Source organism: Suncus etruscus, chromosome 1 (assembly GCF_024139225.1).
Source record: "Suncus etruscus isolate mSunEtr1 chromosome 1, mSunEtr1.pri.cur, whole genome shotgun sequence".
Lineage (NCBI taxonomy): Eukaryota > Metazoa > Chordata > Mammalia > Eulipotyphla > Soricidae > Suncus > Suncus etruscus.
In genome coordinates, this window is record NC_064848.1 from 151,987,894 (window position 1) to 152,014,115 (window position 26,222).

Consider the following 26,222-nt stretch of genomic DNA (forward strand, 5'->3'; position numbering starts at 1 on the left):
TTTACCTCTGGTCTGTACCCTGAAGCTCTAAATTTGGACAGCCTTGGGACAGACCCAACTTGGTGATGGATCCCAAACCCTTCTACTTACCTTTCCTGTAGTGAGGAGCTCAGAGCAGAAGAAAAGTATGAATAATACTGGTTTTAAAAAATACAGATAATGCCAGAGAGAATTGTATGACCTTGGCCAACAGGTATTTATTGGCTTGAAAAGGGAAGAACGGAGAACAGACTTCCCCATCATCTTTCACATTTGTCACACTCAGTGGGACAATCAACCTCACCTTACCCTGCCCTGTGCTTCTAGATCCATGGCCCACTTCCCCTTCAGCCTTGATCCCATGTGGGTGGGTCACCGTGTGAATGGATTTTGGCGCTCCCGTGAGTTCTGGCTACTCATGTGGCTACATCGATCTGCCTGGTATATGAAGGGAAAATCTCATGCCCCCATTTCCCACAAGTGTTCACACCCTGTGAGTGATAAGGAGATGTCACTGAAGATTTCTCAGCAGCTACAAAAGGCAGAGCCAGCACAGAAAAGTGCAGATTGACAAAGAGAGACATTGGAGGAATGAAAGCTGCACCTTGGGCAGATCCAGAGTCGGGAACTGGAGCACAGGAAGAGATGGCTGAGAACAGGCAGCTTCTGTGGCGGGTGAGATGCTGTGGTTCCAAGTCCTCACAGTCACCCCGTCTAGTATCCCAGCCTTCACCATCCCACGCCTCAGAGACAGACAACAGCCACATCCAGCCTGACCTGGGCACTATCCAGGCTGGGGGGGAGTTTGCTCTCTCCTGTGTAGGACAGTATTTATAGAGGCACAGGTGGCCAAGTCCATGGGTCAGGAAGTCCCTGGGTGACCACAGAGGGGCCAGTCACTGACCCCGCTGAGGGAAGTCCCCATGGGTCTGTCCCTCAGGTTCCCCTCCCCATGCTCCCCCCCCCCACGCCTCCCTCACACCTGCTTCGACCCCAAGCAGATCAGATGTGCCCACGGGGGTCATGTGACAGAGAGATGGCTATAAATAGCCAGGGGTGGGCATACTGCCCCAGACGCCTTGGGGACAGGCAAGAGGAGAGGCTTAAGGAGCAGTACTGGGGGGCAGCCGGGGGCACGCAGGCCAAGGCCTGGCGGGGGAGGGGACATGGAGCGTTCTGGGTCCCAGCTGCGTGGGGACGAGCAAAGCTGGTGGGGGAGTGCTCCCCAGTACCAGTACATACCCTTTGAACACTGCACCAGCTACGGACTGCCCTCAGAGAACGGAGGGCCTGAGCACAGGCTCCGAAGGGGCGCAGGACCCCGCCCCAACACGCACCCCACACAGGTAAAGTTCTCAGGGCAGGGGGTAGGACGCTGGAGGACAAAGTAGTGAAAGGCAGGGGCTGTGGAGATTCAGGCACAGTCAGGGGCAAAAGGATCGCTTTTCCCTGCAAGTGCATGCTCGTGGGGTCTGAGTGTGATGGTTGTCAAAGGCCTTGTGTCTGAGATGCACTCCAAAGCTTTATGTGTGGACCCTTTTGTTATGGACACCCACCCTGCGGTGTTATTGGGGGTTGCTGGGCCACCAGGCATGCCAGCTCGTGCTTACATAACCTTCAAGAAGTGATTGGTGTAAGAATCCACACCTCTGTGGGCAGGCGTCTCAGGCTTACTTGCCCACGCTCAGTGCTCCGCCTTCCAGGCCTCCTGCTGCAGAAGGCTGAGAGCCAAGAGAGAGAGAGCAATGTCCAGGGAGCAGAAGGAAGGGAAGTGCTTTAGGTGGGATGTTGTGCACCTTGGAATTTCTGCAGAGCAGGCTTGGAGTGGGGACTCCGCCAGAGTTCTTGCCAAGGGTCTGGGGTGGCCAGGTTAAGTCTGGTCCAGTGGGACTGGGAGGACTGTGAACATCTAGGAAGGGAGGTGGGAGATTGTCACTGGCCATCATGTAGCTCCAATGGGGAGACATGCACTCCTCAGACAATAGAGGCGTATCTAGAATAATTGGGACTAAAGAGCAGTAGCTGAGAGGGATGCCATGCCTTTGAGATTCTGGATGGAGCTGTGGACTTGAGGATGGCCAAGTAGATCACCCTAGTAAGAGGGACATCAAAGCTGTCCCCACCACAGGTGGCTAGTGTGGATGGAGAACTAGTGTATTCAGAGTAAACCTGAGAGGACTTTCTGGAGCAGGGGCCTGGCCCTAATATACTATGAGGCATTGGACAGAAAGACACCCTCACTGCTCAGGGTCCACTGTGGCCTAGATATGACATGGTTGTATCTAGGTGGGATGAAAACTTGAGAAAGGGACAGTTCTGTACCTTTGTGGGGACAGGAGGCCAGTCAAAGCAGCTGGAAGCTTCCTATGGGAAATGGCAAGTGAATGGATTAGAGAATGAAACCCCAGCTGGTTCCTGTCAGACCTCGAAGAAAAGACTTTGAGTTTCAGTTTAATCTTAATTATGATGGTAATTAGTCTGTGAGTCCACTGCCCCCCCACACACACCATAAACGAAGCCTCACAGCATCAGCCTCTTCCCTGTCACCACTGCAGTGACCCCCACCCCCCCACCCCCGCCCCAGCTTCTCACATGAGCCATTTGGTTAAACAGAGCCTGGCCCCAGCCGCAGACCTGGGTGTCAGAATCTCCAGTCTCCTGCTCTCTCCTGGCTAAGTAAACCCTGTGTGTGTGCCAGTGAGAACTTGTTTCTCTTCTTTCCCCTACTGGCTTCCATGTGGACAACCCCCTCCTCATCACCACCTGCCTGATGCCCTAAGGGGCCCTTGGCCTTTGGGAACACACAGGGATGTCCTCTAGCTGAGTCCCAAGAGAGCTGCAGGGAACCCCATCTGCCTTCAGCCTTGGTCTAGTCCTACCAGGAAAGCCTCTCTGAGCTGGGCCACACAGATGAATTCAGGGAGCAGAAGTTCCACTGCCACAATAGTGACAATAGTGAAATCAGGGCTCCTCTCCCCAGGCTGACCTGGCCTGACCCTACAGCCCCCCAATGCCCAGTGGTGGTGAAGCTGGCAACTCTGTATCCCCGAACTCACTCCATACCTGCTAGCTACTGGAGGGTAGGTGCCTATGAGGATTACTGCTCTGATGTTTCTCTGGATCTTGTTTTGGGGCAAGATTGTGGGGAGCTGACGCCCTAGACATGAGGACCGACTGACTCACCTCTCTGGGCTATAAGGGTGGGATGGATGGACTTGTCTAAATAAAGCAGCATTTGAGGACCCCCTCATGACTGGGCATTCCCAGCAGAGTGCAGCCTAGGACATATACCACCTACTCCTGGTGGGAAGTGAGGTGTTCCGAAGAAATGAGAGCCGGGCTGCATTGTGCTCAGCACCACCACATGTAAAACACCTCACAGGTGCCTGGACCTGGCACCAATCATGTGGCTGTGGCAGGGCCCTCAGGTTCTGTGGCGAAGGCTGCAGAGAAGAGTCAGGCTTGGAGGAAAACAGGAAGAGAGCAAAAGCCAGAGTCGAGAAAGGTGGGAGTGTAACTGTTTTCAGTGGGTCTGAGGTCTCTGCCACCTTCTTTGATGCCTCCATGCCACTCCCATGGCTTTGCTCCCTCTGCAGATTTATGGCCACCACAAGGAGCAATTTCCTAAGAAGGAGCAGCACGTACAAGAGCCCACGACAACAACCAGCTCCCGTACCTCTGAGGACAGCAAGGAGGAGGAGCATTATTCTAAATGTCAAGGTGATGGGGGTCCAGAGGAGGGGGGGAGCTTAGGGCTCCTTTTCCTTCCACCCGTGTCCTCCCTGCACCCTCTACACACACCAAAGTTCCCTCCAATGCCTGGGTAGGTGCTGTCCTCCTCACCCTCCCAGCAAACTTGGGGCACCCTGAGGGAAAAAAGAGTTGTAGAAAGAAATTTAAGCAAGGAAATAAACTCAGTGGGGACTTCTGAAAACCGGAGAGGTAAAGAGAAACTTGGTGAATGAGTTTACACAAGCTCCTACAAGCCAGTGGTTTTCATCCCTTCTTTTTGGGGGGTATATTGGGTCATACATATACTGTGATGCTTGGCGAGTACTCCTAATTTGTGCTCAGAGGGTCACTCCCAGCAGTTCTCAGGGAAGCATCTGAGGTGCCAGGATAAAATTAGTGTCATACACATGCCAATCAAATGCCTTAACCTCCGTACTATCTTTTTTCACTGCAGTTTTCAACCTTTTTACATACATGGTGCAGTGAAAATAGGAGAAACAGTGCACAGATTGCTAAGACAGGAATAAAAAAAATGATGTTATAACATAACATTTTTATATTTGCTTTTATGTCTAATATTTTAAGCTAAAATTATATATTAATATGCTAATATCTATTAGTTTATATCTAACAAAAATCCCATAACTATGCAAATTTAAAATAATTAAAAATTGGGTGCCGGAGAGATAGCACAGCAGTAGGGTGTTTGCCTTGCATGCAGCCAATCCAGGACAATGGTGGTTTGAATCTGGACATCCCATATTGTCCCCCGAGCCTGCCAGGGGCAATTTCTGAGCACAGAGGCAGGAGTAACCCCTGAGCACCAACCGGGTTTGACCAAAATCCAAAAAAAATTAGAAATCGAGTAATAAACAAAAATGCTAATCGCAGAATATCTTGAACTTTAGGGAAAGCAGCATTCTTTTTTTTGTTGTTACTATATTTTTAATTTTCAGGCACCAGGGTTTAAAATATCATTAATGATAAGGTTCCTAGTACCACTCCTCCACCAGAGGAAGAGATCCACTTCTGATCTCCCCCCTTCTCTCCCCTGTGATAAATTTTCTATGAAAGATAAGTTCTCCATTTCTGTTCCATTTCTGTTGGAGAAAACAGTATTTATTTAACTTAAAGGATATTGGTGTGAAATCAACAGTTGCCCTTGTGGAAATGTCGCACAAAAAATTCTGGTCCAGGGACTGAAAACAACTGCTCTAAAGAAGCCCATGGAATCTTGTCCACTGTGGGTGCAGGGGTCAGTGATGCAGTGGTCATTCTCCACTCTTGTCCACCCTCTCCTAGATTGTATCCGCCGCCTGGGACGCATGGTGAGAAGACAGCTGGGGGAAGACTGGATCTTTCTGGTGCTGCTGGGACTCCTCATGGCCTTAGTTAGCTGGTGCATGGATTATGTCAGTGCCAAAACCCTTCTGGGTAAGTGAATGGGGCTGATAATCTCAGGCCCAGCTGCCATGTCTACACTTTCTGTCTAGGGAGAGCTGGGTGTGTTAAAGTGACGACCCATCCAGGACCAACCTTGACTCCTTCCTCTCTCCTACCTTTGCACTACTGCCAGCCAAGTTGTGGGTGCCACCTCACACCTTCTTTCTCTCTCAGCACTTTCTCATCTTAGACTGTGAATGTCTTGAGTTCTGGGGAGACTCTGTTCTGGCCAAACAGGGCTATTGTTTCAGGATATGATCCTAGCTCAGTAACCCTGTCCTCTTCCTCCTTCTCCTCCTCTTCCACCATGGGGAAAAACCCTGGTGGGTCCCCTACATGTCTCATGGACCTGTGAACTTCCTCAGGCTGGCCCTGGTGAAGGGTGCTCCTGGCATGCCATCCTCATCTCCACTGTAGCACACCTTGTCTCTGCAGCCTACAAGTGGACCTACTACCGCATGCAACCCAACCTGCCCCTGCAGTACCTGGCCTGGGTCACCTTTCCACTGGTTCTCATCCTCTTCAGTGCTCTGTTTTGCCAACTCATCTCGCCACAAGCTGTTGGTGAGATACACACCCACCCCTTTTCCTTCCCAGGCTCTGCCATGGGCATCATGTGGTCAGCTCTGTGATCAGTAGCTTCCAACCACATGTCCACCTGCATTTCTCACCCCCTCTCATGTCCCTGACAACCCTTCTCCCCACTATGTTCTCTTTTCTTTTCTCACCCCCATGATCTCACAGGCTCTGGGATCCCCGAGATGAAGACTATTCTGCGTGGGGTTATCCTGAAGGAGTATCTAACCCTCAAGGCCTTCGTGGCCAAGGTGGTGGCACTGACAGCTGGACTGGGCAGCGGCATCCCAGTGGGGAAGGAGGTGGGTTCACAATCTCTGACCAGCCTGGGGCAAGGGGACACTGAGATCCATTGCTCCAGGGGAGCACTCACCAAGGAGCCACAGGGTGGATCATGCAGAGGTTTCAGCCCTAGGATGAACCAATCAGAGCCTAGAGCAGACTCAACCAGGTCTTGTGGGCACTTACTTGGGACATTGGAATTCATGTTCTGGGGAAATGAGCGTGTGCTCTCTCAGATGCTTGGCAGCAGCTCTAGTTCTACCCACAGGATGCCAGGAGTGGCCCCAGACTCTGACAAGCGGAAAGTCTCCAGACCTAGTGGAATGTCCCCTGAGAGGCCAAGTCTCTCCCAAGACAACTCTGAGATGATGCTTTAGCTTAGCGCAGACCAGTTCCTTTATTTGCATTGCTACGAAAGACATGGGCTTTTCCCAGGGCTATAACACGAGAACATTGCATTTCTTTCTTTTATGGAGTTGGAATGTTGGAGGTGGCAGAAAGGAGAACCACTCCCACTAGTGGGGATCAAGGGGTATGAATGTTCAAATATTTACAGAGCTTTCCTGATGCAAAGCATACAATCCCACCTTTTGAGAATTTTCTGTCCCATTTTTTTGTTCCTTTTGTTTGTTTGTTTGTTTGTTTTGTTTTGGGGTCACACACTTGACAGTGCTTTGTGCTTAGAGATCATTCCTGGTGGGGCTCAGGGTACTGGGAATTGAACTCAGGTTGATCATGTGCCATACAAATTCCCTACCTGCTGTGCTATTTTTTTTAGTGCCCCCCCCCCCACCGTGTACAGTCTTTTTGTTTTTGTTTTGGAGCTATACCTGGCTACACTCAGAAATTACTCCAGCTATATAACAGGAATTACTCCTGGCAGTGCTAGATATCAAACCCAGATTGATGCAAGACAAGTGCCCTACCTGCTGTACTATCTTTCCAGCCCTCATGCACATTCTTAAGCCAATGTCATTTTTTCAAAATTCGATCAATGATGCCTGACTCCTGCTCCAGAGCTTCAAGTGGTTTCTAGTTTACTTGAAATCAAACCTGAACTGCATTCTTCCCCACCCCTGCATCCCCCAGAAGCTTAGATAGTTCTCCTCAGATTCCATCCTTGCAAGATGCCTCTCATGGGCTGAGTTGGCATCTGTCTCCCAGCCATGCATGATTGGTCCCTCTCAGGGCTATTACATTTGTTGTTCCCTCTACTGGGAATATTCTCCCTCCTGATACCCACATGGCTCCCTTTCTCATGTAATTCAGGCATCACTCAGCTCTGACCTGCTGACCAGCACCTTCTCTAACTGCCCCCTTTCTGTCCTGTTCTGTCTCGCTGTCCCCTCACCTCTCTCATTTGCTCCACAGCCCTTAGCACTGAAATGACACCTGCTGATATATCTTCTCTCTGAGATAAAGTGGGTGGAAAGAATAGGGCAGGGGAAGAGGCTCCACTGGACTCTTTGCTGCATCCCAGCACCCAGTACCAGGCCTGGAGCCATAAATGTCAGTCCAAATCTCCCCATTACCTACCTCCTGACCCTTCCTTCCTCTCAGGGCCCTTTTGTCCACATCGCCAGCATCTGTGCAGCTGTGCTCAGCAAGTTCATGTCAGTCTTCTGCGGGGTCTATGAGGTAAGGTTGAGAAGGTAGGAAGGTGGGTGGGTAGGGAGCTGCCTTTGCTCTGGGCTGGCTGCAATGCTGGCATGGGGCACTGTGCTGAGTTTGGCTCCTCCAATCACACACACATACACACACACACACACACACACACACACACACACACACACCTGCCTGCCAACCACCCAAGGCCACTGTGCAGTCTGTGCCTTACCCTCTCTGACCCTGCTGCCCACTGTCCTAGCCCCTGCCATTCCCACTGCTCCCAGCCCACACCCATGTCCTCAGCCTTCCCTGTCCACCCTCCCAGCCCCCTCAAAGTCCCTCTACACAGCCCTTGTTCTGGTCGCCGCACGCTTCTCGTTGCAGACTGTGCCTAGGCAGCTTGATCTCCTCGTGTCCGCCTGCGCTGTGGGCGTAGGATGCTGCTTTGCCGCCCCCCTTGGAGGCAAGTCCCCTCCTCCCACCTGATTGCCTGAGCCTGATGTGAAGGGATGTAGTGGAAGGAGGTGGGGAGAAAATGCCATCTGTTTAGAGGAGGGGGAGGTTCTCAGAAGGGACAGGTGGGAGGGCATTCAGGGAGTGACCCTGGCCCAAACCCCCCACCCCCAGACATCAGACTTCCCTACCCACCTATGAACAAGATGGTGAGAGGAACTCTGTGTCTCCAGCCCTTTCTGTCCCGTTTCCTCCTGTCCTACGTAAGCCCATCTCTGGTCCCTCCCAGATGCTCATTTGTTGGCTCAGCAACTTCCCATGCACTGACCTGATGCTTCTTTCTTTTCCCATGTCTGGCCTTTCACGGGGAGGTCATTTCCTGTTTGCCAAACTCACCAAGAGCTCTGCTGGGCTGGGGACTCACAGAAGGATGGAAATGGGGTCACTCTGCTGGTGACCCCTATTGACTTTTGCCTCCTCTGCCTGATTACCCTCCCTGCCTGTTCTCCTCTTCTCTCTCTTTCTCTCTCTCTTTCTGCACCCCTCCTTTTTCTCCCACCTCCCGCTGTCCATCTCTTCCCCAGTAGCAGCCCTACTATTACACAGACACGCTGACAGTGGGCTGTGCGGTGGGCGTCGGCTGTTGTTTTGGGACACCACTTGGAGGCAAGTGACACCCTGCATGGCTCAATCCAACCGCTCTCTTGGTCTTGTTCCCCAACCGGATTTGGGGAGCAAGCCAGGCTCCCTGAATCTTGAGTCTTAGAGATTTAAATGAGTGTAGTGAGAATACCTGCCTTTCTGTGTGCCTTGTTTGTGTGCAAGCAGTGTTCTAAGCACTGGGCAAGGCTAACTGAGGCCATTGTGGAGAGGAGGATTCTGGCTCACACAGATAACCTCATAGGAGTCCGTAGCAGAACCCTGGATGAAATCCAGGGTGGCTTCATGCTTCCACTGCTTATTCTTCTTAATGTATTTGTTTTGGATGCTGCAGAGGATGGAAACCAGGGTCTCATATACATAAGGAACATACATTTGAGCCATATACCCTACCTCTCTATATATAGATTGTTTTTTTGGGGACAACACCTTGTGGTGCTGAGGGATCATTCCTGGCTTTATGGCCAGGGGCCTCACCTGGTGCTGCTCAGGGGGAACATATGGTGTCAGGGATTAAACCTAGGCCAGTTGCATGCAAAGCAAGCGCTCAGTAAACTACTATCTTTCCAATTCTTGAGTCCTTCTTCTTCTTCTTCTTCTTCTTCTTCTTCTTCTTCTTCTTCTTCTTCTTCTCCTCCTCCTCCTCCTCCTCCTTCTCCTCCTTCTTCTTCTCCTCCTCCTCCTCCTCCTCCTTCTTCTTTTTCTTCTTCTTCTTCTTCTTCTTCTTCTTCTTCTTCTTCTTCTTCTTCTTCTTCTTCTTCTTCTTCTTCTTCTTCTTCTTCTTCTTCTTCTTCTTCTTCTTCTTCTTCTTCTTCTTCTTCTTCTTCTTCTTCTTCTTCTTCTTCTTCTTCTTCTTCTTCTTCTTCTTCTTCTTCTTCTTCTTCTTCTTCTTCTTCTTGGTTTTGAGTCACACCCGGCAGCGCTCAGGGGCTACTCCTGGCTCTCCACTCAGAAATCGCCCCCCGAAGGCTCAGGGGAACATATGAAATGCCGAGATTTGAACCACCATACTTCTGCATGCAAGGCAAACGCCCAACCACTGTGCTATCTCTCCTGCCCGAGTCTTCTTTTTTGATTCATCAATGTTAGTGAAAGGAGATTAACAGAGAAGGAATTATTAGGAATCATTTATTGGATTCAGTGATGATGATTTTTAAAAAACACCCTATGTCTGCACTTAAAGAAACCAAATGCTGGGGAGATCTTGAGGATCCTAAGCACAGAAAAGACACCTTTCCTGATACCCTATAATCATCCTTTCATGGAGGATGTTTTGAGTGCTTTAATAGTTTGATTCAGGAATGCTTCAACCATCATGTGTAGCATTCATGAGAATGGGCTACAGACACTAGCCCTCACTCCAGCAAGACATGCAGCACAGGGAGGTCAGATGGATTTCAGCATTCTAGCTGTACCCCCCCATAAATTCTAGTTCAGAGAACCAGATCCCCATTAGTAAAGTGGGGTCACCATGGTGTGTCACATGCATGTGAGTCTGTACCCAACATGTGCTCACACTTCTTCAGTCTTCTCTACTTTTGTCTGCCTGACAGATCCAGAAAACACAGGGTATGTTTTTTGTCTTTGTTTTTATTGTTTTGGGACCATAACCAGTGGTGGTCAGGGCTTACTCCTGGCTCTGTGCTCAGGAATTATTCCTGGCAGTGCTTGGAGGACTATATGGGATGCAGGAATTGAACCATGTGCAAGCCATGTTACTGTAGTCTCTCTCCAGCCAGGGCACATTTTTATAAACAGATTGAAGTTGAGGTGTTTTTCTTTGGCCCCCAAATAAGCAGGAAAAGAATGTTTCCTTTTTCAGTGAATGCATGTTCTGCATGAAATAGTAATTTCTGAAATGTATATAAAAGGTCTTGGTTTGATGTGGAATGTAGGGTGAATTGGCATATCAAAAGGGTTGGCATGAAATAGTTAAGGTGTTTCCAGGGTGCTTGAATTTAATAGCAAATAAAACATGTACTTACAGGTAGCATGGGTTAAGCATTGCTTAATCACGAAAAAGAAACAGTAGTTTGATCACTTACTCTACAGTCAACTGCTTTATTTTTCTTTTTGGTTTTTGGTCACACCTGGTGATGCTTGGGGGTGACTTCTAACTCTGGGATTCTCTCAGTGGTGCTCAGGGATTCATGCAGTGCCAGGAATTGAATCCTAGGGATTCCATGAGCAAAGTCCTCACTGTCTTTTTTTTTTTTTTTTTGAAAGAAAAAAAAACTTTTTTGTTGTTGTTTATATTTGGGTCACATCCAGCAGTGCTCAGGATTTACTCCTGGCTCTGCTCAAGGTTCACTGCTAATGATACTTAACCAACAAACAGCCTGCAAGACAAGTACCCTACCCACTAGACTGTCTCTGACTTCTAATTGATTATTAATTCCTTCTACTGATACTCTTCAACATACTACTAAAAAGATAATTGGAGAGGGGCTGGAATGATGGATAGCATAGTGGGTTGGGCGTTTGTTTTGAATGCAGCCAACATGGGTTAAATTCCCTGCATCCTATATTGAACCCTGAGCCTGCCAGGAGTAACCTCTGAGCACTACAGGGTGTGGCCCCTCAAAAAAATAATTAAGGGCTGGGGGTTCCATTCTGTTCATTTGCCCTGGGTGTCCCCTGAGCCTGTGCTGTATTCTTCAAGTGCTTACCTTGAAGATGTATCCTCTTACTGGCAAGGGGACAGTTCATCAAAGACTTTTCAAACACGCATCTCAATGGTGCCTGAATAATGGGCAGAGGACATTTCCTCTTAAGCTCCTGAGGCTGAGCAGGTGAAGTTTTTGTTTTTATTTTTGTTTTTGTATTTTTACAAAGATGCAGTATTTGGCCAAAGGTTTGTATGAGAAATTGCAGGGGTGAAAGTGAGAGCAGGCTCATCTGGACAGAGAAATCCTCAAAGCAAAATCAAAACCCCAGAAGTGATTTTTGCAGGGGAGAAGCATTGCTGTAGGAAGACTGAAAGAAATAAATGGAATAGTTACATGAGAACCAAAAACACGAGGGACCTAATAAACCATACACAGAAATGGAGATTCTATTCTCTAAGCTAGAATTTGCCAAAATGACTCTATGTTTCTTTATGGTGTTAATAGATGCACTAATGCACTGGAAAGTGCTGTGTGAAGCCCATTTTTCGAACTGCAAATGTTATCAGAGCTTCTGATATGTTGATACACATTATGAATGCTCAAGGTGGTTGTTTTTTTCAGGACTTTCTTTTGCTTTTGTTTTGTTTTGTTTTGGGGCCACACCCAGCAGTGCTCAGGGGTTACTTACTCCTGGCTCTGGCTCAAAAATTGCTCCTGGCTCTGTGCTCAGAAAATGCTCATGGTAGGCTCAGGAGACCATGTGGGATGCCGAGGATCAAACAGGTTCGTCCCAGGTCAGCCATGTGCCAGGCAAATGCCCTACCACTGTGCTATCACTCTGGCCCCTTTCCAGAATTTTCTTTTTTTTAAACTTTATTAATTATTGATTGATTGACTTTTGGGCCACACCCAATGGCACTAGGGCCCACTCCTGGTTCTGCACTCAGAAATCGCTCCTGGCAGGCTGGAGGGTGCCAGAAATTGAACCGGGTTCCTCCTGGGTTGGCAGCATGCAAGGCAAATGCCCTACCACTGTGCTATCTCTCGGGCCCCTCCAGAATTTTCTTGAGGGAACCCTTGGATCTAATGGTTCTTTAGGAAATTCTGTAAAGAATAATCAATGGCAATTGAGGAAGGATTTTGAACATGAAATTTGGCAGGTCCAGATTTGCTTATTCTTTGTATCTGAAAGTAGATGTGTACAAGACAGGACTGGCCTCTTGAGGAACAGGATTCATCCAAGATTAACAAAAACACTATTGTCAAAGTCCTGATGCTAAAAGCTATAAAAGTCAGAGACAGGAGAGAGAGAGAGAGAGAGAGAGAGAGAGAGAGAGAGAGAGAGAGAGAGAGAGAGAGAGAGAGAGAGAGAGAATGATTCATATGTGCAGGCCATAGTAAGTAAAACTGAGTTTTAGATGAGAATAATTTTTCTGTGCTAAAGAAGAGAAACCTAGCTTCCGTGGCAAGTTGATAGCAAGGAAAACTGGGCAAATAGCAGAGCTAGTAGTCTATATAGGGAATTTAGGAAGAGAAACAGGTCTGGGGACTTGATCAAGTACACTTGGCATGTATTAAGGTTCCTGTGTCCTATCCAGGTGATAAATAGGCCATGGAGTCTAAAGTGCAGGGAGGAGCCAGGAAAAATAAAAGCTTGGCTAGGGCAGGGGAGAGAGTACAGCAGTGAGGCATTTGTCTTGCTCATGCTTGACCTGGATTTGATCCCTCAAGACCCCCCAGGAATAAGTCCTGAGCATTGCTGGGTGTGGCTGAAAAACAAAACAGACAAAATGTTTAGCTAGCCAGGTGCACACAGAAGGTGGTTGCAGCAAGGGACATCAATGAGATGTAGAAAAAGGTTCTGGGTGGGGCCTAGGAACAGGAACAGAAGACAGACAGGGTAATACCCAGGAGAAAAAAGTGAACCACGTATCCACATGGCAGAGAGGTATATCTACATGGACAGAGACACACATCCACATGGAAGACACACATCAACATGGTAGGGACACTTCCACATTGCAGAGACAAACTTCTGCATGTCCAGTGAGCACAAAGCTCCCCAAACCTGTGTGCGTATTAGTGCTCTGTTTCCTAGTTTTAGCAACCTGTTCTCTTCTTGGTGCAGGATCCTGTTAAACTTTGTTCTCATGCTTGAGGATACAGTGACCGACTGCTAGGGAAATAGTCTCTGAATGCCATCCTGGGAAAAGAAATCTAGCTTGGATTTCAAAACTTGGTTATTAATGATAGCTAAGTTGGGTAGTTTATACCCTGTCAAATCCAAGTGGTCTTTGGTTTTATTCAGATAAATCAGGGAGACCTGCTCCACATTGAGCTCCACTGGGCCAATTCTTCCTTTGAGGCCAACAAGGCAGCTGCCTCCCTGGATGTGATTTCAGGAGCTGGGGCGGGAGGGGCTTGGCAAGGGGCTGTGTGTTCCAGATTCCTTGTTCCCTCACTCAATTCTCTGAAATTCCACCTCTATTCTCTTCTGTTCTTTCTGTCTTCTCCTCTATCCTATTCCTCCTATTCTCCCCCTCACTTCCCTTCCTCCTTTACCCTCTCCTTCTCCTCTATCTTGTTTTGCTTCGCCTCCCCTCTCTCCTCCTCCGCTACCCTTTCCTCTCTAATTATTTTTACTCCTCTCACTTCCTTTACTCTCCTCTTTCTCCTCTTCTGCCCCCACCTCTCATTGAAGAGATATTGAGTCCAGATTCTGTGCCTGGTAATGAGGTTGGCTACTAAGGAACTTTTAATTCTAGGGGGAGATCCAAGATGTAAACCAATGGCCACTCTGACAGTGATACAATCTCTGCAAACCCTAAAATCTGAAAGAGCAAGGAACTCTCCATGAAGAATCCCCTCTGAGGCAGGAACAATTTTCACCTGAGCAGACATTTGGGTTGATCCTTAAGAGTTTTAGTCAGGGGGCCGGGCGGTGGCGCTAAAGGTAAGGTGCCTGCCTTGCCTGCGCTAGCCTCGGACGGACCGTGGTTCGATCCCCCGGTGTCCCATATGGTCCCCCAAGCCAGGAGCAACTTCTGAGCACATATCCAGGAGTAACCCCTGAGCGTTACCGGGTGTGGCCCAAAAACCAAAAAAAAAAAAAAAGAGTTTTAGTCAGAGGCTACTGGTGCAGGCAGCCCTAGCACAACGGTGCAATGTCACCTGTGGAAGGGAGATTCAGAGGTGAGCTTTTTGCTTGTGATCATGGTGCTCAAATAAAGATTTTATTAAAAAATAAAATATGGGGCCAGAGAGATAGCATGGAGGTAAGGCGTTTGCCTTTCATGCAGAAGGATGGAGGTTTGAGTCCCAGCATCCCATATGGTCCCCTGTGCCTGCCATGGGTGATTTTTGAGCCTGGAGCCAGGAGTAACCCCTGAGCACTGCCAGGTGTGACCCAAAAACCAAAAAATAATATATATATATAATAAAATGTATTAAAATTTAAGAAAAAAAGAAAGGAGAAAGCTGGACTCTGCAGTACCAGGTGGCACTCTGCAAGGCCAGGGTGGGGAGGTGAGGCCCTCGGGCAATAAGTATGTACCAAATAGAGTAAAGTAGAGAGAAGGACCTGGCAGGCTTTCTTGGGGTCTGGTCTTTGCTTGTTCTTCTCATTCTCTGTTGCATCCCCTTTTGTTCCTCACTGTTCATAAAGAGATACTCAGGGAGGTTTTATATAATTTTTATTATTAATATTTGGGAGTACGGTGAGATAGTATAGCGGTTGGGCACTTGCCTTGCAAGCAGCTAAACCAGGTTCAATCCCTGGAGGCATATATTATTCTCCAAGTACCACTAGGTGTAAGCCCTGAGCATACCAGTGTAGTGTGTGTATATGTGTATGTGTGTGTGTGTACATATATGTGAAATTTTAGCACCACAGTTTATAATTCAGTTAATGATAGGTTTTCATGCTAAAATGTTCCAGTACAAAATATCTGCTTTCCTCCATCATCATCCCAGTGTCCCCCCAACCCTTCCCCTTCCCCCTGTCTCTTCACAACTCTCATTCACCCACCATGGTGTCAGTTCTCAAAGTCTGTTGCTCAGATAGGTTATTTTTTGCCTTCAGTCTTCATCTTGTATCTCGTTGAACTCCATTCCATTATTCTTTATCCTGAGGACTAAGCTCACCACAATGGTGGCCAAAACTCTGGATAGTAGCCAATGTTCTTTGCACTCTCTTCTTATTGATATTTTATGCAGCTGTGACTGAGGATGTTATAAATTAGGCCCAAAAAGATAATGAACAATAAACAACTATACAAATAGCATAACATATACTTGTAATCCAAGACCTGGAAAAGTACTTTCTCTCAAAGTACCTTCTTAAACATAATATTTTGTATATTAGTGACCACATAACTGACTCCTGGGAAAGTGAAACATGGGTAGGTGAAGTTTTGTCTGGTCCAGAGTTGTCTTCCCATCTACTCAATCCCTGGCTATGTTCGACCATCTGGGCCTTCTCATGTTCTTTTACTGCATCTGCTCTCAGAAAAAATACTACTAAAGCATTGAAGCTAATCTCCCCTCATTGCCCTACTTCTTACACATTGTTCTTTTGAAACCCTTGATTTTCCCTTTCTCTTTCTTCTTTTAAAAATCATATTTAAAATGAAAATTCTTTTTTGTGGTGTGTGTGCTAATATCCAGAGATTCCAAGGTCTTAATCCTGGATCTGCACTAAGAAATCTTTCCTAATGGGCTCAGGGGACCATATGGGATGCTAGGAATTGAACCTGGGTCAGCCCTGTGCAAGGCAAGCAACTACCTGCTGTACTATCACTTCAGTCCCTCATGCAAAAATATTTTAATAATCTTTAAGACCCCATGGTGGATCCCTACTCTGGAGGGAGTAGGTAGGACACTTGATCCTCGTGTTTAGTAGACATCAAGATGCATGCTTTCCATCCTCTTCAGATCTTGTATTCACTAACACCAGCAAAGAAGCCAGAGGTTTTCCACTGCCATAGACTCTAGCCCAGACAAATGCTCAGACTGTATCCAGGCAGGCAGGCAGGTGTAGGATCTTAGATGCACAAGTTGGAAAATCACTGGTTTAGGGGGCGGGAGTCCTGCAAGTGATCATTAGCTTTTCTCTGTAGCTTACCATTGTGGTTTGGGTTGATTAAGAATCCCCCAACTGGTGCTGCCTCTGACCCCTGTTCATGATCTCCATATCCCTTCATGCATGACCCCCAGATGTCTGCCCTTGACCTTCCTTTATAACCCTATGTGCCTGTCCCTGAACTCCCTCCTATGTCTACCCCTCCAATACCTGCCCCTGATCCTCCCTCTGCCCCCCCCCCCACCCCAGGAGTGCTCTTCAGCATTGAAGTCACCTCTACCTACTTTGCTGTGCGCAATTACTGGAGAGGATTCTTTGCAGCCACCTTCAGTGCCTTTGTTTTCCGGGTGCTGGCTGTGTGGAACAAAGATGCTGGTAAAGGGGGAATCCCTAGGGAAGGAAGGAGGCTGGTAGAGGGCAAAGAAGGGAAGTTTTTTGGAAGAAGAAAAGCACATACCATCATGTGGGCAAAGGCCCAGGGTGACAGGGGGAAGATCTGGTTGGGGATTGGGCAGTGGGAGTCACCCCCAGACCAAGGAGGCTGAAGAGAAGACCCAGAACTTTCAGACTGACCTCTTGCGCCCTGTGGCCCTCGTGCCTTGCCTTTCTGTATCCTAGTCACCATCACGGCTCTCTTCAGAACCAACTTCCGGATGGATTTCACCTTTGACCTGAAGGAACTCCCAGCCTTCGCCATCATTGGGTCAGTGGGGCCACATGCTCTGTGAGCAGTGCAATATGGTGACTACAGGGTGACTTTGTCTGGAAGGATGGCAGGTTGGGAAGTAGGTGGCATGGACATGGATGGGGCCACAACTATCATGACAATGATAGTGAGTGAGAGAAGTAGAATGCCTGTCTTAAATATAGGCAGGGGGTGGGGGTAAAAGTGGCATGGGCATGGATGGGGCCACAACTATCATGACAATGGTAGTGTGTGAGAGAAATAGAATGTCTGTCTTGAATGCAGGCAGGGGGTAGGGGAGGAGAGAGATGGGGAGCATTTATGGTGGGGAGGTTGCACTGGTGAAGTGGGGTGTTCTTTTTTATAACTGAAACCCAACTACAAACATGTTTGTCATCAAGGTGCTTAAGGATAATATTAAGATTAATTAATTAATTAAAAATAAAAGGAGGTGGGTGAGAAGGGATGGTAGACACCCACTGTCTCCCTACTGCAAGCAACCAGATCTAATTTTTGCATAACTTGCACCCTTAGGGTCTGTTGTGGGCTCCTAGGAGCAGTGTTTGTGTACCTGCACCGCCAGGTCATGCTGGGTGTCCGCAAGAACAAAGCCCTGAGCAAGTTTCTGGCTAAGCAGTGAGTCACTGGCCTCTCTCTCCCTTTGCCTTGTCCACCTGCTTCCTGCTTCCTGCCTTGGAACCCTCTAGACAGCATTCAATGTTAATACCATTAGGTAGCTTATGATAAATGCTAAGGAAGCCCTGATTGTGCCAGGAAAAGTGGCATGGTTTCCTCTTTGAAGATGACTTGGGGGTGGGGAGGGTGGTGGATAAGATTATGCCCTACAGTGTTTTAGGGGCAAATCCTGCTTGCCCACTATGCTTTCCTCACTTGACTGGGAAAAGATTAATTCAACTTCTTTTTCAGTCGTTTGCTGTATCCCGGAATCATTACCTTTGTCATCGCCTCTTTCACCTTTCCACCAGGAATGGGCCAATTTATGGCTGGAGAGGTCAGCTCTGAGGGAACCAGAGGGTGGGAGCTGGCCACTGATAGACACTGAACACAGGTCTAGGACCAAGACAAGATGGGGCCCCACAAAGACTGTGAAACAGCTAAGCTGCCCCTAGATGTGCCCACAATAGACACTCCCCAGGGATCAGACAGAAGGACCCTTGTCTAGTAAGATTAAGGAATCAGTTCTCAAAGAGGAAAAGAGATGGTACAAGAGGAACCTGGAGAACTTGCCCATTATGTTCTCTCTTCTCCTCTGCAGCTGATGCCTCGGGAAGCCATCAGCACTCTCTTTGATAACCACACCTGGGTGCGACATGCTGGTGACCCAGAAAGCCTGGGCCTATCAGCTGTGTGGCTCCATCCACAGGTCAACGTGGTCATCATCATCTTCCTCTTCTTCATCATGAAGGTACTGTCACCAACTGCTGTCCCCTCTAAACTTCCATTTACTTTCACCTTGGCAACAGGGTTTGTGTAGGGTTTGAAGGGTGAAATGACACTTTGTCTTTGACCAAGCAGAAAAGCACAGGGGCAGAGTGGAAGCCAGTGAGAGATTTATTGGTAGGAGTGAACTGCTATTTGGGTCAGTTGTTCCTTTTGATTCAACTTAGTGATGTTGCCATCATTATTGTAATCATGATTCTAATGACTCCCCTGGATAAATTATTAGGACACCCCAGTGAACATGTAAACAAGGACAAGATAGAGTTCCTCACCCCAGGAACCATGTAAGAACCTCAGATAAATGAACCAAACCTTCCACCTATGAGATAATTAGGTACTCATTTTTCATGTATCTGATTATCCATTTTAAATGATTTGCATATCTATTCCCCGACCCAGCCTAGTGGGGAATCTCTTTTCTAGAACTGCAAAGGAAATAAAATATTTAAATCAATTTTATTAGTGACTATAAATAATTTTCATAAATGTTAATTACTCTTTATGTAGGTAGTAAGGCGGGAAGGATCTTGAGATTCTTAAGTCATTTTTTTCTAATTTCAATTAATTAGGAAACAAAAGCTCTTCTCCACAACTGTTTCTCTTACCTGCCCATCACGGATCATGTATTTATAGTTGTTCAAATACTGCCTTAGACAAAGATATTTTTATTTCTGTATCTACTTGTGACATTTACTACCATGACTGATTTTTCTTTTTGATGCTTGCCTTACAAATATTATAAGAGTAGACAAATAATATAATAACTTGAATAACCCAATGTTGTCCTTGGTATATTAGGGCTTTCAAACTATTTCCACACTGGGCTTTCATGCCTTTTAATCTCTTACTATGAACTTATTTATTACACTTATAAATATATGTTTCCCCAGGATATGAGTCACTAAGATATATTTGTCTTGTAACAGCTATAGTGAGTTCATTTATTTAATAAATGTTATTGCATACCTACCAGATGCCAAATAGAGAGCATTTGATTGTTGATTTTTAGCAGCTCTTATATACTTGCCATTGAAAAGTAATTGCTAATGGCATTCTTTGTTTGCTGCTGCTCTTTTAATACACTGATGGAATGTATTTACCTATAATGAGAGATCCCAGGTGCTCAACACACTAGGTTTAATGTTGTGTTTTACCTTGCCAGATCTTCTGGGAGTTCTGGAAGTGGTGTTTGTGTAATCTCTGTTCCACTACATTCTGGAAGGGCTCAATGACTCAGAAATTTCCTTAAGTTGTACCCTTTTTATTAAGTGAATCATTACTTAAGTCCTCTTTAAACTATTTGATTTTGTTATCTGAATGAAGTACTCGATATCTTGCCGAATATTTGACTTTTGGATTTTTAATATAGAGCTCATTTCTTCTATTTCATAAATCCAACTTCCTATATGGGTAGTTGACTCTATAAATTATGCAGCAAAACTACCTGCAGAACCCAAGTCCAACTTTTGATGACATCTCAGAATGATAATGGCCATATTGTTCTAAGATGACACTGGGTTATATGATAATTTCCAAAGCTACAATATAATATATTTAATAACTATGAAAGCTTAAGCATTTGGGGGAAAGTTTTTATTTTGTATATTTCTCAACATTTCCCCATAACTTTACTCCCCCGCTCCCTATGCATATAACTGCATTTCACTTTATACATAACATTTATTCTAAGAAACCTATTGGGATTATACTTGACAACCCAGTTCTATGCCACTGTTATTAATCATTCACTAAATTATATCCATGGCGGCATTTAAATCACAAGTGTCTCAGAAAAAGAGGCATGTACTCTTTCTGAGCTCTCTTGCAAGCCCAAAGTTTGTAGTAGGTCTATAATGTTTTATGGGCTTTAGGCATAAAATCATTTAGTGTCATAACTCCATAAATAATCTGGTTATCAAAGCTCCCAGTCTTTTCACTATCATTGGACACAAAATCATATCCTTATTTTTTCCCTAAGCATGAGTGACAAGCAATGCAGATTAATTAAAAGTCAAAAGGGAGTTTGTAGATGTAGTTCAATGGTAGAATACTTACCTTACATGTGTGAGACATCCATTACCTTGCATGGTTTCAATTCCTAGAGCATCACAAAAAAACAAGCAAGTAAAAATTGCTAGAGTTTTCTCCCCATACTTAGGCTTGCAACCTCTCCAATGCAGCAACACTAGTATGGGGAGATAAGATTTTTAGGTCAGGGGATAGAAAGACAGTCCAGAGGTTAAGTTAGCTAATTCTGGTTTGGTTTCCTAATCACAGAAACAGAAGTTCTGAGCGCTACTAGGTATGGCCCAAACTCTTCCAACCCCAAGTAATGAGACTCTAAGTGAAGCTCTTATAATATTAATAATATTTACAATATCATCATCTTTAAGTATGAAAAGGACTATTACCTTTTAAATTAGAACTTGGAAAATGAATATGAATATAATTACAATTTCTCAGTTTCCATTCAAAAACCAATTTTTAAAATAATTTTTATTGAGACCAATGTAAATTACAGGTCTTTCAGTTTTGTTTGTTTGTTTTTGGGCCACACCCAGCAGCGCTCAGAAGTTACTCCTGGCTCTGCGCTCAGAAGTTGCTCCTGGCTCTGCGCTCAGAAGTTGCTCCTGGCAGGTTCAGGAACTATATGGAAATGCAGGGAATCGAACCTGGGTTTGTCCCGGGTCAGCCGTGTGCCTTACCACTATGCTATCTCTCCGGTCTCTTCCACTGTTCCTAGCATGCATCCCATACCTCCACCCTTAGCCCCCTGAACTGCTAGTGTAATAGGTCCCTTTTATGTATAGCTTGTTGTAATTTGGGTCTCTTGATTCCATTGTCATTGACTTTGGGTTGGATATTTAGGTTTAATCATTTTTTATTTCTACTCAATGCTCATGAGACTGCTTTGCCCCTGGTACATCTACTTAAAAAAATTTTTTTAAGTCTCCCTTTCAACTCTTTCATTGCTGAGAATACTGGGTGTTACATGGTTCCTAGCAATGGCATTTTCCAGGATCACATCAAAAGTATACACACATGTAGCTGGGGTGCCCACTGGGTTTAGACTTCCTTATTTGTGTTTATTGTATATGTGCTCACTCTGAGTTGAGGCACAAGGCCTGTTCATTGGATGTTGCTGCTCTGCTCACACATAGCTCACCAGAGGTTGCATTCCTGGCCATGACGCTGGCATGGGTTTAAGTGTGGGTGCTTGCTGGGGGTTCACACCTTCTCACAGTGTTTAGACTCATCTGGCTGTGAATCTGGTGGGAACTGATTTGGGTGCTAAGGAGCACAGAAAATAGGCTTAAGCAACAATGCTAACAGGATCACACTTGATAGAACAAGGATTTTGAAAATTAGCTATTTAGGTTTATATAATATTCATTTGGTCCCTCACATGGCAGTCCCAGTACAGGCCTAGGTTCTATCCCTGGTATCTCATATAGTCCCCCGAGCCTGCCAGGAGCAATTTCTGAGTGCAGAGCCAAGGTGTAGCCCAAAAACAAATAGAAAAATCACTTCCATTGCTCCTGGATCTCTCCTCTCAAGTGTTCACTATTCAAAATAATTATTCAAAAATACATTTGAATTTCCTCTGTCATTCTTTGTGCTAACTGAATCAAAAGCTTAACCTCCTGCTAATCCTAATACTTTTTTTACCATGTAAGATAATCTAAAGTACATATTTTGGAAAATGGACCTTTTGATCAACCATTATCTGTATTATTAGTGCTTTCTGATGACCCTAAGCTTCAAGAATCTTTCTGCCTTTCATATACTTATTCCAAAGAGATGGCACCTAGTAAATCAAGAAATCTCAAACTAGGATATGTCAGAATCACTTCATAAACATAAAGTAGGAATACTGGAGGAATAGCTCACTAGGTTGGAATTCCTACATTGCAAGCCGTGTTGTCAAAAGTTCAATGTCTGGGGCCAGAGAGATAACATGGAGGTAAGGCGTTTGCCTTTCATACAGAGGGACGGTGATTCAAATCTCGGCCTCCCATATGGTCCCCATGCCTGCCAGGAGTGATTTCTAAGCGTGGAGCCAGGAGTGACCCCTGAGCACTGCTGGGTTTGACCCAAAAACAAACAAACAAAAAAATATTCAATGCCTGGTGCTAGGCATGATCCCGGCAGCTTTGCTCTCTGTGGTTCTCACCACTGAAAACAACTTTGGTTGCATCATAGCAAATGTGTCAGCAAGAAAATGGTTCTTATTTCCAGTTACCACCACTACTAAAAGATGTACCTGCAGAAATACAGTCGTTGGCAACTCTAAAACATGAAATGTGGAGTTCTTTAGTAAAGAATGCCCCCAGTAAGTAAGGAAGCAAACAATACAACTAAAAAAAGCTTACACCTCAGTAAGCAACCACCATGTGTGAGAGTACTAGAACCCAATGTGCAATCCCTGGCAAGTATGACAGCCAAGCATGTGTGCAACCTCAGTCATTGCTTGGTAACATCAAAAACAATCAAGGGAAATGGGAGGAGGAGGAGGACAGGGCAACATGAAAAACTGCAAGTACAAAGGCCATAAATATTGATTCCATTCAGTCTAATGTGGTCAACTAACTGGTTGCTCCAGTTTAAGTGGAAGTCCCATTAAGTATTTCTCTTGGGTATATCACAAATGTTAGCCCTGGGAAACTTTTTCTGTGTTGTATGTCTTTAGGGCTTCCTGGACCCAATTCTATTGCGTATATGGAAGCTTTGTCCATGCTGACAATCAACCCCAGAACCCTGTAGGGTGCCAAGTAATTTAGCTTAGTGCCTGCACTGTCCATCCAGCAGCAGCATCTAGTCACACAGGTTAAGGACTCAGTCTCCCAAGACCACCCTCTGCTTGGAGTGTGGTTGCCAGTGTCGGCAGCTGTACTATGGATTGGCAATCCCAATCTTATTACTTAGATTGCAGTTCTCAGCCACCAGACCAAACTGTTTACTGTTCTCGCCAATTGGTCCCTGACCAGAGGTTCCCATTGAACTCACCTTAGTTGTTGCTATATAAGGTAGGGGACCACCAGTTGCTGCTCAGGAGATCCAGGGGCCCACTCATGATTCTTGGTAATCTGGCTGGGAGTTCAGTGAAAGAGCCTCCAAGAATATAATGCTGCTTAGATCTTACACTATCAGGTATATCTGGACTACTCCATCAGTGCTGGATCTCCCAGAGATGCTCAGGGGATGCTCAGGAGACCCTGTTGTGCTTGGAATTAAACTTGTCAGGTGGGGCCGGTGTGGTGGCTTTAGAGGTAAGGTGTCTGCCTTGCCAGTGCTAGCCTAGGACGGACCTCGGTTCGATCCCCCAGCGTCCCATATGGTCCCCCAAGCCAGGAGCGACTTCTGAGCGCATAGCCAGGAGGAACCCCTGAGCATCACCGGTGTGGCCCAAAAACCATAAAAAAAAAAAAAAAACCCTGTCAGGTACATATATACTAGGCATGCATTAAAACCATCTCTATTCTTTTTAGCTTTTTTTTTTTTAAATGCATATATCCACCCCCTTTTGGTAGTTGTGATAACTGGGAGTCACACACACTTGCTTGCATTGCTTGCATGGTTGATTATGATGCTTTCGCTCAGCTGGTTGCAGTGTGCCAGAAATTCCAAATAGCAATGCTGCAGGCAATCATACCAGAAAGTAGGCAGGGATTGAAGGAACATAAAATGATAGCACTCAGCACACCCCGGTGCCTTCCCCAGATTTGATTAAGTTGCCAGCACAGTTTATGGAATTTAGGAAATCAGTTTTCTCACTAGATTACCAATTTATTAAAAGAATATAGATATAAGTCAGGAAAGGACAGATGGAGGAGACACAAGGAGCAATGGACAGGGACAGAGCACTGAACTTGAATGCCCTCTCCAGGTATGCTAATAGCCCCAAATCTCTACTAGGTCATCCTTGGGGGGTTTCATTACTTAGATGTGACTAATAAACTCAATGGCATGGACAACTCTTTCAACCTACAGTCCCTCTTCCTTTCCTAGAGGTCTGGGACTTAGACTGTTACTTCCAACCTTCTAATCATTAAATTCTAATCTAATCTAATCTAATCTAATCATTGATTCTCTTGGAGGAAAGACCCCATCCTTAGATGTTGCCTAAAATCTATCTACCAAATTCAGTCAAATAACCTCTCTATAATTCTAAACACTAAAGAAAAGCCAATTTGTGAAACAAAAAAACAAAACAAATATATATGGAAAAGTATTTAATTCATTGAAATAAGATAATTGATTGTAGGGGCCAGAGTGATAGCACAAGAGGTAGGGTGTTAGCCTTGCACTTGGCCAACATGGGACCGACCCAGGTTCAGTTCCCTGCAACCCACGTGGTCCACCAAGCCTGCCAGGAGTGATGATTTTTGAGCACAGAGCCAGGAGTGACCCCTGAGAGCCACTGGGTGTGACCCAAAAACCTAAATAAATAAATAAATATTTTTTTAAAAAAGATAATTGATGGGGCCAGAGAGATAGCATGGAGATAAGGCATTTGCCTTTCATGCAGAAGGTCATTGGTTCGAATCCGGCATCCCATATGGTCCCTCGAGCCTGCCAGGAACAATTTCTGAGCATAGAGCCAGGACTAACCCCTGACCACTGCCGGGTGTGATCAAAAAAAAAAAAAAAGATAATTGAGGGGCTGGAGAGATAGCACAGTGGAAGGGCGTTTGCCTTGCATGTGGCCAACCCAGGACAGGCCCTGGTTTGAATCCCGGCATCCCATATGGTCCCCCGTGCCTGCCAGGAACAATTTCTGAGCACAGAGCCAGGATAAATACCTGAGCACCTCTGGGTGTGGCTCAAAACCCAACCCCTCCAAAAAAGATAATTGATTATAAATGATGATACTGCATCATGAATTTTATTTAATGAATTTCTCTTCTTTCCTCTGTCCTCCCATTCCTCTCTCTCTCTCTCATCACCTTCCTTTATACATCTTTTCCTCCCTCCCTTTTTTTCTACCTTTCACCATTTCACCTACATCGACTGAGTGTTATGTCATTGGAAAGTGGTGGTAGATAACAAGACATACTTTGTTATATACTTTTTTACATTTACTATTGATATTCACCTGTTTTTTGTTTGTTTGTTTTTCTTTTTGGGGGTCACACTTGGTAGTGCTCAGGAGTTACTCCTGGCTCTGCACTCAGAAATCATTCCTGGCTGGGGGACATACGGGATGCCAGGATTTGAACCACTGTCCGTCCTGGGTCAGCTGCATGCAAGGCAAACACCCTACCACTGTGTTATCTCTTCGGCCCCTATTCACCCATTTTAAACAACATTCTGACATGAAAAATCTATGTTTTGTCTTATCTCAAGACCTTTTTAGGGCCTTTGTCACTGTCTCTTATGATCACTCCAGACTCAGGGAAATTCTTTCTATGGTTCAGGAAATTGAGAAATTCAATGCATGAGCTGTATGTTTTATTTTTCATTATAACTATTGTGACTCTAGAAATCTATTTTGAACTTCAACTGCTATCATCTTTCACTAAATTAGGTCACTATCCTTTCCCAAGACTGACTTATTTTGGAAATTATATGTAAGCACTTTGTTTAATTTATAAATAATGTTTCATTTTCTTTACAGAAATTTAAAAGATTATACCATTACTCCTTTCCCTAC

At 45.7% G+C, this 26,222-nt stretch overlaps 1 protein-coding gene across 1 annotated transcript in view; it reads left to right on the forward strand.

Annotated features, from left to right (window-relative positions):
* Positions 1-1,145: 1,145 nt before the first annotated feature.
* Positions 1,146-26,222, forward strand: part of CLCN1 (chloride voltage-gated channel 1) — a 37,702-nt gene continuing 12,625 nt past the window's right edge. The window contains exons 1-12 of the mRNA XM_049774334.1: positions 1,146-1,325; positions 3,576-3,699; positions 5,014-5,145; positions 5,590-5,718; positions 5,899-6,032; positions 7,573-7,650; positions 8,661-8,739; positions 16,672-16,797; positions 17,041-17,125; positions 17,642-17,743; positions 18,035-18,119; positions 18,384-18,533. Of these exons, the coding sequence (XP_049630291.1) occupies positions 1,146-1,325; positions 3,576-3,699; positions 5,014-5,145; positions 5,590-5,718; positions 5,899-6,032; positions 7,573-7,650; positions 8,661-8,739; positions 16,672-16,797; positions 17,041-17,125; positions 17,642-17,743; positions 18,035-18,119; positions 18,384-18,533 (1,404 nt within the window). The remainder of the gene's footprint in view (positions 1,326-3,575; positions 3,700-5,013; positions 5,146-5,589; positions 5,719-5,898; positions 6,033-7,572; positions 7,651-8,660; positions 8,740-16,671; positions 16,798-17,040; positions 17,126-17,641; positions 17,744-18,034; positions 18,120-18,383; positions 18,534-26,222) is intronic.